Here is an 18,905-nt window from a genome sequence, read left to right as displayed (position 1 = left end):
AAGCAGCTATACATGAAGTTTGTATTTTATGGAGTTAAAGATAATTTAATAAAAATGTATTTTGGCTACAGGTTCTTTTTCAGTCTTCAGTTTAATGGAAACTGTTTGGAGTACTAAAACGTTTCGATGGTTTGCATGTATACCGAGGAGGAATAACATTTGTAATCTATTATCTGCTTTAGGGAACCAAGAGTGTTGCTGAGATCTGCACTGGTTGAATTCCACTGTTCTCCCCCACCCCCCAACCTAAAATATGGCCAGCCCTAGGGAGTGCCTTGATTCAGTGCCTGAATCTGTTCCTCATCTCCCCACATAGCAGGTGATCTGTGCATGGAGAGAGCTGATAGTTCTGATCCTGTTGGATGGTCTCTAGGTGTGTAAGAGCATTGCACATACATGCTTGGTGCCCCACACCTAGAACAACATTTGTGGTCCTGGTAGAACAGATTCACAAAATAAACCCCTTTCTGGTCACAGCTCTCTCACATTAGATCAGGGCAGTGCTCTTTACTGTATGGGATGCATTGCAGTTTATATATACTTGGGCTCAACTGAGCGGCACTATTGTGTGTGGTAGTGCAGCGGGAAAGAGGGGGATTATTTTCCATAAAGTCACTTCCTACGCTATGAACACATTGCAGTATTGTTTCCCAGCCTTATGCAGGATGTTATAAACTATTGTAGGAAGCTGCCTTTGCAGATACACAAGTGTTTCCTGTATTCTGATAAAAAAAAATGCCCCTTTCTTTGAAAGAAAAGTAGAAGGATTAAGCAGCCGCAGGTACTTTTTGCTTCAGTAAATGGCAGGTATTCTGGCAAGGATTAAGGAGGAGGAATCCACCTCTGTTTAAGGATTGGGGTGGGGTCTCTTCACAGATGATGCTATTTCCATCTAGTTCTGTGCATCGGTAGTGGCTGAACAGCTGTGTATTTTGCAGTATAGAAGTATATATATATATAGCCCATCACAGCAGCACACTTGCATATAAGATGAAATGAAATCCTAACATGCTGCTGCACTTGAGTGTTTCATACTATTTTCAATGTGTAAAGCAGTCCTATAATTCTTCTGTCAATATAACTTTCCTTAGCTCTCCATTTTACTGGCAATTGGTTGCTGTGGCAACATGCATCCTGCAAGCCTCGCTGTTATTCATCAGTATGACAATTGACTTCTTTGTCTTATTGACTTTATTCAAAAGGTGGGCTTGTTTGAGAAAGACTACAATTTAAAGGGAAGAGAGGGGCATCCTTTTATTCAAGGCCTAGATATTTATTTAAAGCTAGAGAGAAAGAAACAGGCTGTATTATTATATTCTCAGTCAAGGGACACAGGGATTTTGGGAGAATCGTCCATAGAGCTTGGTAATTAAGATTGAATATTGTTAAGGGAACACAACCTGGACATTGAAATTTTGTCAGGAGAACTACCACAATAATGTTTCTTTGGAGTCTTGGTGGGACATACAGCAGAGAAGCACTCAACCAAGGTTTTTCTAAGTTTTTGTGTTCGTAAGAGTGAAGGGCAAAAAAATTCAAGTACAGTAGCTCCACACCCCTCAGCATATGGGTATGTGAGGTAGGACTGGGATATTACAGTTGCCTCTCATTTTAATCTCTGAAATTTTGGAAGATAAGCATCAGGTAAGTAAAAATTAACTCTTCATCTTGGTCCCTGTTCCAATAGTTTTTTGGGGGAGAAGTAGCTTTAGACAATGATACTGTGCTTTTCAGGCAACAAAAGTAAACATCTGTATTTATGTGGTTCCATCTTTATGGTAGCTGGTTCTGCAAGTGTATTCTGTAGTCCTTATGGAAGTTTAGACTGCTATGCAACTGTTGTTGAACAGCGTTCTCCAAGGGAAAAAAACCGATTCACCTGAGAAGGGAGCATAGCAGGAATGGGTAACCTATGGCCCTCAAGATGTGGCTTGACTACAACTCCCATCCTTCCTGACCTTTAGCAGAGGTTGCCTGGGGATGATGGAGTCTGGGAGCCTCTGCATATGGAGGCCACAATTCCCCATTCCTAAAGTACAAAAAGTAGTCAATTTAGTAGGACTGGTGGGCATTGACACGGCAGCTGCCACTCACCTCCTGACTCTTCTGAATTGCAGATGTATAGGAAAGCAACATAGGCTTGGAGCATGAAAAAAGTAGTAGAGTCCAGCCCCATCATGTTTAATAAAGAAAATTTATTGTAAATGTATATTACACAATTATACATTATAATACAGGCAAAGCAAAGAATTTAAGCCAAGGACCGTTTTGGACAATGGTAGCCTTCAACACATTTGAAAGCATTCACTTTGGTTTAGCAAAAGCAATCTGGGTGTGTGGAAGCAGCATTATTACTTCACCATTACCGAACCAGCCTAGAGTAACTGCTGGGCACCATTTTCATTTCCCAATGAAGGAAGTTTGCCCAAAATAAATTTAAAAATCACTTGAAGCATGCTGAACTTTGGATGGGGCAGATCCCCCCCCCTTTCCACCGAGAAACAGCTCCTTTGCTATCTCAATACAACAGCCTTTCTTTGTTAGGTTGATTAATATTGGTTTCAGTGTTCTTGCTCTATTTTCAGATTGTTCACCTACAAGTCATCTACTGATAGATGTTAGTACTTTTTGCTGCTGGCCTGTGAGTGGACTAGTTAAATGTCAACAAGCCTGACAGCGAGGTTAAGGGTTTTCATGCCGAAACATGCCCTCAAAGTTCTCTCCACCTGGCAAACAGGTGTCTGTTTTTCTGCCACTTTCTCAGGGTGCTTTAGAATTTCTTTATACTGTGTGGGTTTATTTTTAGCTTACCTTATTGTTTGAGGCAGCTGAGCAGCGGGTGTATGTTGGTATTTCCCGCTTCCCGTTAAAACTTTTTTGCAATACTCTATAGCCTCCCTAACTGCCTGCAATTCCAAATCTCAAAATGTCCAGTGGGATAGCTTTGTGATATCTCCTATCTTCCCCTGAGTTTTAATTGAAGTGTGAGAAGCCAGGATGTGTGCTACTGAGCTTCTAAGATTGGTGCACATGCTGATCACATTTTGTTACTGAAATCTTTTTTTTAACCACCCAAAAACTTTGTTGCATTGAGAGACCCAGCTTACACCCCCCCCAACCTCCCCCCTCCTGAACAGCAGGCCAGGCACCTGGTATTCAGCATTGCTGTCTTCTGCACAGCTTCGGAAGGTTATGGGTTTTTCAGGATGTGTGGGCATCCAGGAAGGTTGCAGAATGACTTACAGAATGAAAGAAAACAATGCTGAAACACCCTAAAAAGAAAACGGTAAAGGACCCCTGGACAGTTAAATCCAGTCAAAGGTGAGTATGGGGTTGCGGTGCTCATCTCGCTTCAGGCTGAGGGAGCTGGCATTTGTCCACAGACAGCTTTTCAGGTCATGTGGCCAGCATGACTAAACTGCTTCTGGCACAATGGGACACCATGATGGAAACCAAAGCACATAGAAACGCCATTTACCTTCCTGCCACAGAGGTACCTATTTGCACTGCTTTGCTTTCGAACTGCTAGGTTGGCAAAAGCTGGGGCAGAGCAACGGGAGCTCACCCTGTCGTGCAAATTTGAACCCCTGACTTTCCGATCAGCAAGCCTGAGGCTCAGTGGTTTAGATCAGGCATCCCCAAACTGCGGCCCTCAAGATGTTTTGGCCTACAACTCCCATGATCCCTAGCTAACAGGACCAGTGGTCAGGGAAGATGGGAATAGTAGTCCAAAACATCTGGAGGGCTGAAGTTTGGGGATGCCTGGTTTAGACCACAGCACCACCCACGTCCCCTACAAACACTGTATAGCCACCTTGAAAGTATGCTGAGCACAATAAAAACTCTGCACTCTACCCAGGTTAATTTCATTGAAATTTATCTCCCCTTTGATAATTTGGATTGTTCAGTGTGGTCAGTAAAATGTTGGAGAAGTGTCCGGCAGGGCACTGCATGTTTTCAGTAAAGATCACGAGAAGGAAGCCACACATGGACTGTATCTAGGTCACCAAATGGACTGATTTTTTTACATTAAAAAAAATCTTTTTAAAACTGTACTTCCTAGTGCCTTAATATTCTAAGAGCCACATACATGAAAACCAACAAATTTTGGAGAAAGTATTCTCTGAGCCAAGGTATTACATTCCAATTACATACTTTAGTGTGGGCTAAACAATTCCTATTATCTGGAATTCAAACAAATGGCTCCTCACAATTTAAGATTTTAAAATCAGAAAATAAAGTAAGATTTGAACTGACTCAGCAAAAAATTAGAGGAAAGCTCAGTGTGCTATAGCTTAACTTTTTTTTATTGGTCAAGTAAAGGATCCAATTGTGGTCCATTGGGGGGGAGGGGAGACAGAATATTATTTTCGCAGTATAGATGAAAAATTAGGCATGTGATTTGAGGGTTGGCAACAACTTCCTTTTGAGAGCCAATATTTGTCAACTTGGACAAGCTTTCAACCTAGCCTAGACGAATTCTTACCATGTTTTATTATGTCATCTTACACCATAACAGAATTTGCTGCCTTTTTATACACCTAAGCCACTCATTGGTTGTATTGGTATGTAATGCTCAGTCATGGTCTAATGCAGTGTTTCCCAACCTTGTGCCTCCAGCTGTTTTCGGACTACAATTCCCATCATTCCTGACCACAGGTCTTGCTAGCTAGGGATGATGGGAATTGTAGTCTCAAAACATCTGGAGGCACAAGGTTGGGAAACACTGGTCTAATGCTGGCTTCCTTGACTTCGGCCCTCCAGATGTTTTGAGACTACAATTCCCATCATCCTTGACCACTGGTCCTGCTAGCTAGGGATCATGGGAGTTGTAGGCCAAAAACACCTAGAGGGCCAAGGTTGAGGAAGCCTGGTCTAATGTTACAAGAGCAAGACTCTCGTGGGGCTTGTATGCTTCCCTTCCTCTGATGCAACAGCAAGGATATCAGAAGCTTTTGCTTCTGTCCTAGACTAACCAGAGTTTAACATATTGTCCAACTGATGGCAAGTGAAAACAAGCCAGCTTCATGAACTATAGGTTGAATTTGGCTTGTTTCCGGTAACCATCATTACAATTAACCACCATCATTACAATTAACCACCAATGTCAGAGGAAGCTATTCTCCAAAGAGAATAGGAAGCTTGCATTTATTTCTGAATTACACTAACTTAGCCCTATGCAATGAATCATTTCCTTGCTAAAGCAGGAGTCCAGCAGTCTAGGCCATGATCTAATGTGCTATCATAATTTTCACAGGTAGCTCACCTAGGAGCAACCGCTAATGAAATTAGGCAGATAATTTGGAACAGGTCTTTTTTTTAAAAGATTTTTCTCTTTTTAATTTTTTTTGAAACACTAATTTGTAGTATCCAAGGTAGCCTAGTCCAAACACTAAAATATATATTTATTTGAACACAATGGGATTGTGCCAAGATCTTTATTCTGCTGTTCATGTTGATTTCCAGCCAGATCACTGTTCGTCACTCAATATGCCCATATGCTTGTTTGTGAGGAAGTCCAGAAAGGGAATGTTACAGATGGCTTGGTGAATATTCATCACGGTAATCTCTCTTGGAGTCCTGGCAGGGAGAAGGGAGAATATATCAATGGAATGTTAGTCCTCAAGCCTCCATCTAAGCACCTGGTTAAGCAAACAACAACAAAACCCACAAGTGCAAATAAAAATGCAGCTATAAACTGGTATTGATTTGTACAGGGCCGGCTCTAAGGCAAGGCTGGGTGGCGCAGGGCGCTGGGCTGCCAGGGGGGTGCCGCTGTGCCCGCCCGCTGCAGCGGGAAACGGGGCGGGGCCGGGGGGCGCGCCGGAGCAATCTTTGCACCACGGCGCCTGCCCGCCCAATATGCTTAAGATGGCCCTGGATTTGTACCGTGAACAAATTTTAATTTCTTACTATTATCAGGGCCTGCCCAGACTCTGAACTTTCATTTTTAAAATAGTAATATCCTGAAGCCCTTTAAGAACAAAAGTTACAAACAAAATGTGAGGCTCCATTTGAAGCAATTGCTTTGTGAGATAATCCCTCCTTTCAGTGGTTTTTAACAAATCAGAGCTGTGGCTGATAAGTGCTAGACTAGAGAGTGTCACACAAGCTCAAAGGAAGATGCAAAAATGGCTTTAAAATAACTCAGGAAGTTCCTCCTAAAGACAATGGAAAAGAGAAGCCATTTTTGCATATTCCCCAGTGCACATCTCTCTAGAATCAGGATTCCCTGGCCCATTTTGAAGCTGTTTTTCTCTCTTCCCTGGTAGAGAAATGATTGTTGCCTAGAGAAAATACCTTGAGAAATCTAGGATTGCAGTGGATTTTGGGGGGCACACAGAATATCAACCAGAAGACACGGAACCATGTCTTATCACTGTCTGTGAGTGATTTGGAGACCTCTGGTGCCTCTTAGTTCTGAACCAATTTAAATTTATGGTCCTCAAAGTAAACACAGATTCTGTCTAATGCACAAATGCCACACAAGTTACACAGGAGAAGTAAAACCTAAGCAAGTATACCTGCTGTGAGGTGCTGCTTGGTAACCAACTGCCAAAGCTTCTCTTAGTATATCACTTGCCAGCTGCTCTGTGGCCTGTTATAAAGAGGGTTTCAAGGATAGAGAACATAAACAGTTAAGAAATGCTTTTAATCATCGCAAACCATGTCTTATAAAATCGACACATCACCATGCACAAATTTACAAAGAAAGATGTGTTTGTTTAACTTGTCAACACCATACCTACTGGTATATAAATATATATAAAACAGGATTGGGACATGCGGTCTCATATAAGCCACAACTTAAATTTTCTGCATTTCACTCAATAAGCTATGACTCAGATGTCACACTGTTGAATGACAGAAAGTTTTATAACAGTTTACCTTTAAAATCATATCTTCTATTACGGACGCATAGACGTTCTTGTGCAGCTCTACGGGCTGAAAGGAAATTCCTATCTATAAAATGAGAGGGTGAATAAAAGGTTACTGCTCTTGACTACTAAACAAAGGAGCAGACAAATAGGACCAAAACATTCTGTTAATATGGGATTCTGACAATCTGACAGAACTACTTGCTGGCATGGAGGGGTGGGGGAGATATGTGGCAGACACATCACAGGAAAATTTCTGGATCCCCCAGTTGGGCCTGCCCATTCTGTGTTGAGCCCCGTTCTCTTTCTGCTATGGGCTAAACGTCACCATCTCCACATCAGGTCCTGGGATTCTTGTTATCAGTTTAAGTTAGTCTTCCTCAACCTAGAGCCTCTTCCTGATGTTTCAGGCTACAGCTCCCATCATCTCCAGCCAGCAAAACAGACAAGCATGGGGAGGACACCAGACTGAGGAAAGCTGCTGTAGGCAAATTGAGGGTGGGGATTAAACCCAGAACGAGACACTACAGGCAGTCTAGGAGTACCAGCAAGCTCCAACCAGCCTTGTAAAGAAAAAGTCAACACAGCTTGCAAGTACAGTCATACCTCAGGTTACAGCCGCTTCAGGTTGTGTTTTTTCGGGTTGCACTCCGCGCCGAACCCGGAAGTACCAGAATGGGTTACTTCCGGGTTTCGGTGCACGCGCATGCGCAGAAGCACTAAATTGCGCTTTGCGCATGTGCGGAAACGCCGAATCACAACCTGTGTGTGCGCAGACGCGGGTTAGTTGCGAATGCTGCGGGTTGCAAACGTGCCTCCCGCACGGATCACGTTCGCAACCCGAGCATCCATTGTATCACAGGACAAATGTATTATACAGTACTGTCAAGAGCTTGAGGCACTGAATAATTCTTCAACTAGCTATGAAGAGCATTTCTCTCTGTACCTGCTCCACTGTCTCACGCACAAACTCTGATGTAGGTTGGGGTGCCAAGTAGAACTTTGCTTCCTCTTGCTTCTCCTCTGGTTCCTTTTTAATGTTTATTTTCAGAGGCTCAGCAACGTTGATAATGTCTATTTCCTCGTCATTGTCTGGCTCTTGCTTGAGGAACCGCTCCAGCTCTTCCAGCTTTCGACACAGTTCTTCCCCAGTGGTGTAAGAAGATGAGCATTCTTTCCCAAGAAGCAATTGGGAAGACAGAAAGAGGATTTACAAACAGATCTGCATCTAGTGACAGATGGGTGCAACTAAAAGGCATTCAGAGTTTGTGCTGAACTGCAAGGAGGAAAAAGCCCTAATTGCTACCGCCCAACACCAGAACATGGTTTCCAGTGACAACATCCTGCCATCTCAAGTTGCCATCATCGTTATGCCTGAAAAGGAGCCCATAAAAATAGAGAGACTGATGCTGTAGATGGACTGACATTTCTTAACGCAATCTGACTCCAGTCCCACAGCAGCTGGGTAAACATTACAGGTTTGCATCCACACTGTCAAGCTTTAGTCTTATTGGAATAAATGTGCCTATTTCACTGCCCTCCTTGTAAAAAAACACAAAAATAATGCAAGTCAGAGCTGTTGACTTTAGAACTGGAGTGAGGAAACACACTGTTCAGTAAACATAAGAATATTTGTTTATAGATATTACTGTGACGAAGGAGGAAGCTTTAAAAAGCAACTCATACGCAGTGGGCATCAACATTTCAAGAGCCTTTTACTAACAAGTGCAAAACTGCTCTGGAGAAGAGGAGTGGGGTACTTGGCTCCAGTCCTATCACAGGTCTTTGTCTAGGAATGGGGAACCTATGGCCTTTTAGTAGCCGACTGTAAACCTTAGCAGGCTAATATAAGTGCAGGCAGTCCTTCAGGCATCTTGGCCTCAAACTGCATAGGAGGTTAAAGGGCCAAAGACAGCACTCTGCATTGGCTGCCCATTGCTTTCCAGGCCCAAATTAAGAGGTTACAGAATGACAGTTTTTAGCCCTAAGGCAAATGATTTTTAGAATCAATGTTCCAAACAAGAAAGAAATATTTTCAAAGTGAAAAGGAGGTGCCCTGCCCCCCCCCCCCCGGTATCTGGGTCCAAGGGTAGCAACAAAGGGGAAAAGAAAATGCTTCCACTTGCAACACATTAATTTAGAACCGGGCACTAACTTTACAAATTTGATCACATGTTATGGACAGAAGGAAAGCGAGACCACCTCTCTTATTTTCGCTCTTCTCCGAAACAATATAGATGCCTATGGGGTCAGATGTGCAAGTCTAGAGCTTTTCTCTGCAGTAGCCCATAGGAAAGTTACCCATAAAGCAAACACATGGCAGATGCACAGAAAGAATGTCCTGCTCTCATTCTCTCATCACCTCCCCTGGTAGAGCACAAGGTGGAACCAGTGTAGACAACGGAGAGAAACTGGCCCACTCTCACCAAGAGAAAGCACTTCCTTTTCAAGCTCTTTAAAATGGTTACAAGGGTACATTTGTGAAGTTCTATAGACCAACAGAAACACACTCCAGGAATCCACATCAGAGTGAGTCGTGCATATAGCAAGAACTGGGCCACAGAGGCATGCTGCCTCCTTTTGTGTTAGTCCACTGCAGGCTTGACTGCAGTCTTTCTTGATGTGACGTTCCCTACAGAACACGTTCTAGATCCACATATATCAGGAAGCCAGGGATGGTCAGCAGAAACCTAAACCCACCCCTCCCCTCCCTTCCTCCCTTTCCATGTCCTCGTTTTTAATACTACGTCAAGTGCTTTCCAGTAAAATCTGATTTTTGGCTTCTATTTCTGCAGTTTCAAGTTTTGGATAGAAAAACCCGGAAACATCTTCTGCATTGCAGAATGAATAAACAGATGCTGAATCATTCCTTCTGCCTATTCCTGCTTTAATCCCCAATCTCGCTGCCACTTAAAACCCAACCCACTCTTTCCCAACAAGCAAGCACCCGCCATTCTGGGAAGAGTGTAGAAAATATCAACTTTCAATAGAAGTCATTTAGTAGTAATAGAATGCTTCTGAATTATGTCTGCCAAATGGAATTGAAACTTTCAGGAGAGAGAGATTGGAAAAGTAAGGGAGGGCAGCAATTCTGTTTCCAAAATCAATTATGGATTTTGCAAAACGACGTTTGCTAGCTCCTAGGTAAAGGGTAAAGGGACCCTTGACCATTAGGTCCAGTCATGACCGACTCTGGGATCTCGCATTATTGGCAAAGGGAGCCGGCGTATAGCTTCCAGGTCATGTGGCCAGCATGACAAAGCCGCTTCTGGCGAACCAGAGCAGCACACGGAAACGCCGTTTACCTTCCCGCTGTAGCGGTTCCTATTTATCTACTTGCATTTTGACGTGCTTTCGAACTGCTAGATTGGCAGGAGCTGGGACCGAGCAACGGGAGCTCACCCCGTCACAGGGATTCGAACCACCGACCTTCTGATCAGCAAGCCTAGGCTCAGTGGTTTAACCCACAGCGCCACCTGGGTCCCTCCTATTGCTAGTTCCTAACCTATCTCAATTTGGAAGAGCTTCCAAATGAGCAAGTTAACAGCATGCTCTGTCTATAAAGTAGGGCTAGGGAACCTCAGGCTTGGTGGTCAAATGTGGCACTTCAAGCTTCTCTATCCAGCTCTCAGGATTTCCTCCCAGGCCATCCCCTCTCCCCAAGTCCTTATCTACACCCTCCATGCATGCTTTTGCCTGGCTGGAATGTGTCCATGCACTCCAATAATGCATGCAGGATGGAGAGAAGTGGGTGTTTAGAAACTACCACTGCATATCTTGAATGTAGCTTACTGCACAGAGGTAAGAATCACATCAATTTTTCTGCCTGTTTTTGCCATTGCCATTGCCGGCAAGGTGGCCCCTTGAAGACTGACCTGGAGGGAATGTGGCCCTTGGAATAGAAAATATTCCCCACCCCTTATAACAGAAAGGCAATCCGTCACAGTTAAATAGTGCACCATAAATACACCATGCCATGCAACACGGATTCTAGATTTGCTTTGTCAAAATCAGGTACAACTTGGTTTCCGGACTGCCACGTTTTCTCCTGTGCCTCTAATGGTGGTGATGGCCTGAAAAACCTTGTGGTTTCTTTTGAATCTCACCAAACCCAACAAAGAGCAAAGGAGCATCGAATCAGAGCAAATTTTCTTAAATTGGGTGGGTTCTTTAGTGCATGATCCCCAAAGCACAAACTGCAATGGACAGAACAGAACTGAACTGGCACCAGGGGCTTATAGATGGAATTCTGGAGGTGGCGCGTTCTTAAATCACCACCAAGATACAGATGTTCTGGAATAAGACTCCTTACCTGGCTCGTTGTCTATTTGTGTCAGCACATCTTCTATGGAATCTTCATTCCTCAGTGTTTCCGGGTCAGGTGGTGTGTAGCCACGGGAGCGACACCAATTTACAACCTGCTTTGTTTTCAAGGGGGCAATGCTGTGAAATTTTGGGTGTTTCTCTATGATTTCGTGGAGAATTTTCCTTATTGTCAGTGCTCGTTGCCACTATAATGGGGGGAAATCCAGAAAGGACAAGAGATAAGATTTAGAACAAAAGAACCCCACTGTTTTTATCCATCTTTTACAACTTTAAAATAGGACCAATTATGGCAAATTAGTAAAAATAAATAAATAATCCATTGTAGTTCATTGCAGAAAAACAACAACCAAGAGCACTGCAGATATAGTTATTGTATCAAAATTCTTTTGAAACATGAATGCATTTCATCAGATCCATGATGAAAAATAGGGCATTAGGAAAATAGGTAATTTTACATGTTATTCCCAAGAAATAGTTACGGGTTCATTTCTTGATCAGTGTATGGCCTTAGATTTTCAATCTGTAAACTAAAGTTGATGGTGATTTCTTAGTGTATTTCTAGATGATTCGAAGAACAAGGGGTACTTTAATTGTGCATTACAAACTTGCACCACCAGCCCCTTGCCACACACATAGCACAGTCCCTTCCTGTACAATTTCATGAATCATGCTCCCAGCTTCCCTCCCTGTTTGCAGACTAAAGCTTTCTAACTATTTTGTTACTTGTAGAGGCAAATGGGTCTATTGTTGCAGCCTGCTACATCTTGGGGGGGGGACGACGACGACAATGTGTGCCTTGTTTGGGTGCCCTCCCTACTTTCCTGGATTCTGTGCGCAACAGAGGGGTCGTTTTGTGAAACAGGAAAGAGAAACAGAAGAACAAATAAGGAAAAAAACAAAACAAGAAGAAATGAATAGCAAATCCTCTGTCCAGAGATAGGCCAAGAAGTTAGTCATAGTATGTTTAACAATGGTAATAAATCTCCAATGGGAAATTAAAGTGAAGGTGTCCTTAATTTCATTGTTTTTACATTTCATTACAGCTTTCATGATTTCCCCCCCCCCCCAGTGCAAGACCCACTGAAGTTTTTAGCAAGTCTTTGCCACTTTCCTTGGGCACATAACCGTGTGTGTGTGTGTGTGTGTCCGATTTCTATTACACACCCTCTTCTAATGAGTTCAAGGCAACATACAGTTTCTCCACCTTTTATGAGCAAAGCATTCCTGCAAAGTAGGTTAGGCTGAGACTGTATGACTGGTGGAGGTAACGCAGCAAGCTTCATGGCTGCGTGGAGAAACTGAACCTTGTCTTCCCAATTCTTGGTCCAAAACTCTTAACCACTAAACCATGCTGCCTCCTGACTAACTCCATATGATCTAGGTTATTCAGACAAAACTTGGACATCGCAGAATGAGGACACGGTAGAAGTCTCAAAGAACCACGTTTCTATTTCTTATATTACCATCATCATTCACCCTTCAGCAGGCAGGTTACACCAACTTAAAGTTCAGAAAAAAAAAACAGTTAACGCAAATTAAGTCATAGGAAATTTACACAATGATTCACACTTAGTGCTAAAAATATCTGGAAGCCTCAAATTTATTTACATTTTATTAAGCCAATATCACTATATTAGAAATAAGAAAATGAGTGTGTGTATGTATATATATATATATATATATATATATATATATATATATATATATATATATATAATAAGCTAGGCTTCTGGAAGAGGTTTTAAAAATAAAAATCAGCTCCACAAAAGCACAGATTTCCAGCCAGACATTTCTCTGAGGGTTTAAGCTCATTTTTATAGAGCACATTAAGAAGATTTACCTCTGCAGCTCTCCGTTTTCCAATATTCCAGCTATAATATTGTTCCACAGAACTGGCACAATAAGAGTTGGCATCTTCAGCTAAAAAGCAGGGAGAAAGCACCAAAAATATATATATATAAATTTTAACAGCTATGAAACTAAATTTATTGTGTGACTGGCTATTCCTGAACATTTTGTTATGCACATCATTTTGCATGAGGGAGAAAGTACAAGTGTGTGTGTTGAGTACATTTCCTGAGCCTCAGAATTAAAAAATAAGTGGCAATCACATCTAAACACTTACTCCTGTGTTCCGCCAAAATGAACAGCGATTCAGAGAGTAAGCGAAATGGCTGCCACAGCAGGACATTCTAATAGCATCAAATCGCTTTCAGGGTTTCCGTTCTTAATAGACAACCCACTCAGTGAATACTGATTCTTCTGTTGCCTTTCCTCAGAGAAAAAGGCTCAAACTCCCTTAGTTACGAGGCATATAGAACACAAGCACTTTCTAAGTTCGTATTATCTTATAGCGAGCCAAAGGACAAAGTGAAACGAAAGAGGAAAATGGAAACAAAGAGTTCTGATTTCTCAAAAATGAAAACTGGTCAGCAGCACCCATAATAAGGAATTACCTTTGTCCATTAAACTAGGCTAAGAAAATCACTTAAGGCCAATTGTGTTAAAAAACCGACGACACTGCGGAAAGGTATAGAAACTCTGCTGGTAAAAAGAACCCATAAATGCCAGAAAAGAAAATATAAGAGCAGAAAAGAGGCTTGGGGGGGGGGGAATAATGCAAAACAGAGGTGAAGAGCATTGTTTCCCAAATAGGAGGCCCACACAATTACACAGCATTTTAAAAAAAGAGGCATTACACATATTTACGGCATCTCCTGTCATTACATTTTCTTTACGCCGCCTAGTTTTGCACATTTGCTCCTGCTGTTTTCAAGCTTCCCTCAAGCCATGTAAGGTTAGTTACCAGGGAAACATTAATAGTGCTAACAGTATGGGCAGCTTGCAGGTAGGCAATCAATGCATACTTTAATTAGCAACAGATGGATTAAATTGACAAATGGCTGCAAACAGCTACCAGCAGTGCTAAGATACGTATCTCCGGTCTGTCAGTAAGGCTAAGGATTACCGAGATAATGCATGTGAAATGCTTTGGAAACTTCGTAGTTCCTTCTGAGTATTACTGATGCCATTGTCATCTTGCAACCATTTCCATGACAGCCTAGTCATGGTGAACCGTGCTTTGATAACCTCCTGGCAGGAATACTGCAATGCGTTACATAGCTGCTCAAGTACAACCAGAGCTGTTCAGACACCTATTCTGAAAGATCTACTCGGGCTGCCTATTTGCTTCCAAGCCCAATTTAAGGGGTCAGTGCATACTTTTAATGCCCTAAATGGCTTGAGACCCCAAGTACCTGAAGGTGGCAGTATGCAAGAGGGGCATCTGCAGAAGATCTCTAGTAATCTGGAGAGGCATTACTTATTTAACAGAGGCATGTTATCCTACCACAAAGGAGCAGGCCTTTTTTGTGGTGGCACCCCAACTTTGATTTTAAGTTGAATTTTTGTTGTGTGAATTCGAGTCAGAGTTCAGCACACTACCACTCGTATCTTCCAATAAGGAGTTATTAAGAAACATTTTAAACAACATGAATAGTGGATTGCAGCCTGCAACACTCACAACTTGTGCAGAGAAGGTTAAGTAATAATAATGACAATAATTTATCATTTATACCCTGCCCATCTGGCTGGGTAGTGAGATTGGAACTATACAGAGTACTGAGATTGTCCAGATTTCTATATATTTTGCAAAGAACATCTTTTGAGTTCTTTTGCTTTTTCCCATGATGAAATCTCAAAGTTAAATGGCCACAGAGGTCATAGTTCACTGGCAAAGAAATTGTTCAATTTGGTTGTGTACTTTTAAATCTTTTATTTATTGATTATGACTACTTTTGTTACGTTTGTAATTAGGTGATGTTTTTCATGATGTAAGCTGCCTCAAACATGGTTTGAACTATGGAAAGGTGGCATGCAAATAGTGTGTGTGTGTGTGTGTGTGTGTGTGTGTGTGTGTGTGTGTGTGTTTTCCTGAAGGTTCTTACTTCTCTCAGCAATCAATGGCACTTTCTTTACTATTGCTGTCAAAAGTTGCTGGAGGTTGTCCAAATACTCTGTCCTGTAAAAAATCATGAGAGCACGTTTTATATTATTGCTTTTAGGTCAACTCATGCACACAAGATGCCCCAAAACAGGCCCTTCTCAAGAAGCATCTGGTTAGCACAACTCAAATGCATGAAGGACTAACATAACATATCCAGCTGTTGCAGAGAGCTATAGAAAAATATACAAGGTTTAGCTAACTTGTTTCCATGCTCCATTTGCAAAAGCACATTAAAGCAACTCTCAGTGCTGTATCCAGCAGACAGAATGAAACTGATGCAGCAACCAGCGCACTGTCAAGTGTGCATCTGCAGAGCATAGGGTGAAATCCAAGCCGAACAGCTTTTGACCCAATGGAAGGATGTGCTAATGTTAAGGGAAGGGGAGGATTTTTTTTGCCAATTCCCACTTCCTACTTCTGTCCCCTTGACTCTTCCTGCACCGTCACTTACATTAGTTGATGCCTCCACTGGATCAAAAGCCATTCGGTGAAGTGAGCGGCAGTACCGGAATTTTATTCTGGCCAGCAAGAACTCTGCCTACTCATTTGGTGCCCACATAAGTTCCATTATAGCTAGTCTTAGAACTTTTGGATTGTGAGCCACTATTTCACTTGAAGAAATTTCATTTCTTATCAGCAGGGCTTAGAATCATAGAATTGGAAGAGACCACAAGGGCCATCCAGTCCAACCCCCTGCCAAGCAGGAAACACCATCAAAGCATTCGTGACATATGGCCGTCAAGCCTCCGCTTAAAGATCTCCAAAGGAGGAGACTCCACCACACTCCTTGGCAGCAAATTCCACTGCCGAACAGCTCTTACTGTCTTGTTGTGTTAGCAAAAGGAGATGCATGGAATTCCACCTCATGTAATCCAAGTGAAGTTTAAATGTATAGCTAAGCATTTATTATGAGTACCCCCCCCACACACAAATATGGCCCCCAGTGAACAATATCCCTATTGCAACTCATGAAGTTTTAACTTGGCAAGAATAATTACCCAATGACATAGTTTCCAAGTTCAGAATTTTCCTCTGCTTTCACTGTCACCTGACCATCTTGGGAGACAAGCGAACTGCAGCTCTGTCCTCCTGAATCAGGCTCCAGCTTAACTTCAGAAGATAAAAGAATAATTAAAATAAATACACCTGTTAAAAATTTAAAGACAGCTGTAGGAAAAATATATATGTTTGCCTAACCTTGAACCTGTCAATTAGCTAATAAAGGAGTGAGTAAAAGCTGTTATTTATAATTGAATAACTGCAATTTTTATGTATTTATAGGTCAAGAAAATGACCTTGAGATGGTGCTGGCTGGTTACTCCAGGGAATTTGTTGCTGGAGCAACCAGGTCCCTGCTTGTCCTATAAAATATGTGTAAAATCCTGCAATTCATCCAAACAGTTCTAAAATATCCATGCTCTTCTGAAAAGTCTCCATCCAATTGACAGAAAAAAAAGAATAATTAGGAAAAAGAAGATGGTAGCAGTGTTGGTGGAGGAATTGAAGTCAACAGCACCGTCCAGAATATTGGAATAATTTTCTTTTGGAAGATAATGACCTGAAGTTTCATTTCCCACACAAGAATATTTCTGTTCTGTTATTTTGGAAAACATTTCTGCTGAGACCAGCAGCTTCTTATGGGAAGAATACATTAAAAGCTCATTAGCACTATCCCTAAGACTCCCAAGTGAAACCACCTCTGTATTTCTTGAGCTGCTGAAAAGCATTTTTTAATTAACCACATTTTAGGATACTGCTTACAGAGAAAAATGCACCTATATTGTTATGCCTCAGCAGTATGCGTTTTTAGTTCTCATGTATAAAGGAATTTGACCATGGACATATCAGTGCCTTCTGAGTATCTTGTAGCATTGTTCTACTCTACTGCAGATTTATTTGTTAGCTTAATAAATAAATCTTGGAGTGATCCATGCTCTCAGTCCTGCTGTCTTGATGGGGCGGAGGTACCTCTACAATGGTGGGAAAGAGCTTTGCTGGTGAGGAATCAGGGCTTGTCTGCCACAGAATTATCTGGAGGCATGGACCTACTGTTGGTAGTGTTAGTGCCAGAGGTAGTTGGGGTTAGGGTTCAAACCAGGGCACTTGAGAGATCCAGAGACCTGACCTGCCATTCCTGGGATCAGGCTTATCAGCTATGCCATTTTTCTGCATGTACATTTGCCATGAAAGTATCAGGCTGGCAAGTCTTTGTGTCACAGTGGCCGGAGTGGACTACTTCAGAGTAACGACGCTACGCAGCTCTGCATTTTATTCTTTTATTGGTGCTGCGTATTTACAGTGCTCAAGTCATTGCTATTTACACGGAGCGATGTTGTCAGTCGGTTTCAGAACCTCCTAATGGCTTTTGGCGCGTCTTTCTCCAACACAAAAGCTTTGGCAGACCCATCCTCTTGCCCCTCCTCTTCCTGCGTAATTCTGGAGTTGGAGGGATGGGTCTTCCCCCCTTGCTTGCCCCTTCCTGTCCCACCTGGGACCCTGGCTCCTCTACCTTGCCTGAGCCTCGGACACGACTTCCTGCTTCCCCACTGGAATCGGAACTCTCCCTGCTTTCCCCTTTGCTCGGGGACGGGCTTGAACTCAGGAGGGGAGGGACTTCGCGATATCCCCTGTCCCTCACATCCACCCCCCTCCCAAGCTCTCCTTCACCCCTCCCCAGGCCCCCCCCATGTGTCGGTGACGACTGGAAGCCTAAGAACTCAGTGCTCTCCGAGCCCGTTGGTGTGAATACCTCCCCCCAGTCCTGCGAGCCCCCCCCTTCCGCCTGGGCGGACGGGAATCCCAAAAAGTCCGTGGCGTCAGAGCTGGTGGGGGTAAAAACGTTCTGCCAATCTGCTCCTTCCTCTGACTGGGTGGATCTCGGTGACACCCATACCTCATCCTCTGGTTCCTCAAACTCCGCTTCCCAGCGCCATGGTGAGCTGCTCTCCCGTGCCTCCTCCTCCTCCCCCTCCCTTTCCATGTGCCAGGGCTTGGGTCTGTGGGGAAAGAGGGCGTGAAATTCTTCCACCAAGAATTCCTCCTGTATCTGAGTGGCTGGGACCCATTCATTCTGGGACGGTGGAGCATCCTCCCATGCCATGAGGTACTCCAGTCCCCCCACCCCCCACCTTGAATCCAGGATGGCCGTGGCCTCATTGAGTTGCTCCCTGCCTTCCCTCTCCCCCCCTCCCTCGGGGGTTTGTTCGCTGTCTCGGAGCCTGCTGCTTTCCCTGTACGGCGACAGCAGCGATCTATGAAACACTGGATGCACCCTCATGTCCTCTGGCAGTGCCAGCCTGTATGCCACCGGGTTTACCTGTTGCGTGACCGTGAAGGGGCCCAGCCTTTTGGGTGCCAGCTTTTTGCACCTCCCTCTGGTGGGAAGGCCCTCCGAGGACAACCACACCTTGTCCCCCACCCTGATGACCTCCCCTTGTCGCCTGTGGCGATCTGCCCCCTTTTTGTACGCTTCCTTGGCCCTCTCCAAGTGGTCTCTGAGCTGCTGGTGCACCGTCTCCAGTTCCTCTGCCCAATCCTCAGCCTGTGGGCCCTCCTCCTCCTCCTCCTCCCTCTCCCTCTCTGGGAAAGATCTGAGGTCGCGCCCGTAATTGGCCTTAAAGGGCGACACCCCTGTGGAGACGTGCACTGCATTGTTGTAGGCAAATTCTGCTAGTGGCAAGCGATCCACCCAGTCC

At 43.5% G+C, this 18,905-nt stretch overlaps 1 protein-coding gene across 3 annotated transcripts in view; it reads right to left on the bottom strand.

Moving 5' to 3' along the window:
- Positions 1-2,175: 2,175 nt before the first annotated feature.
- The window catches only part of YEATS2 (YEATS domain containing 2), a 48,073-nt gene continuing 31,343 nt past the window's right edge, over positions 2,176-18,905 (bottom strand). For all 3 annotated transcript variants that reach the window (XM_035133233.2, XM_035133232.2, XM_035133235.2), the window contains exons 25-32: positions 16,209-16,320; positions 15,152-15,225; positions 13,045-13,124; positions 11,191-11,389; positions 7,825-8,051; positions 6,889-6,963; positions 6,525-6,598; positions 2,176-5,580 (exon numbers count right to left, since the gene is read on the bottom strand). In XM_035133233.2, coding sequence (XP_034989124.2) covers positions 5,472-5,580; positions 6,525-6,598; positions 6,889-6,963; positions 7,825-8,051; positions 11,191-11,389; positions 13,045-13,124; positions 15,152-15,225; positions 16,209-16,320 — 950 coding nt within the window. In that variant the 3' untranslated portion in view covers positions 2,176-5,471. The remainder of the gene's footprint in view (positions 5,581-6,524; positions 6,599-6,888; positions 6,964-7,824; positions 8,052-11,190; positions 11,390-13,044; positions 13,125-15,151; positions 15,226-16,208; positions 16,321-18,905) is intronic.

This window comes from Zootoca vivipara, chromosome 5, assembly GCF_963506605.1.
Source record: "Zootoca vivipara chromosome 5, rZooViv1.1, whole genome shotgun sequence".
Classification (NCBI taxonomy): Eukaryota; Metazoa; Chordata; class Lepidosauria; order Squamata; family Lacertidae; genus Zootoca; species Zootoca vivipara.
Note: the sequence above shows the minus strand (reverse complement) of the source record. Positions and strands in the feature narration are given on the sequence as shown.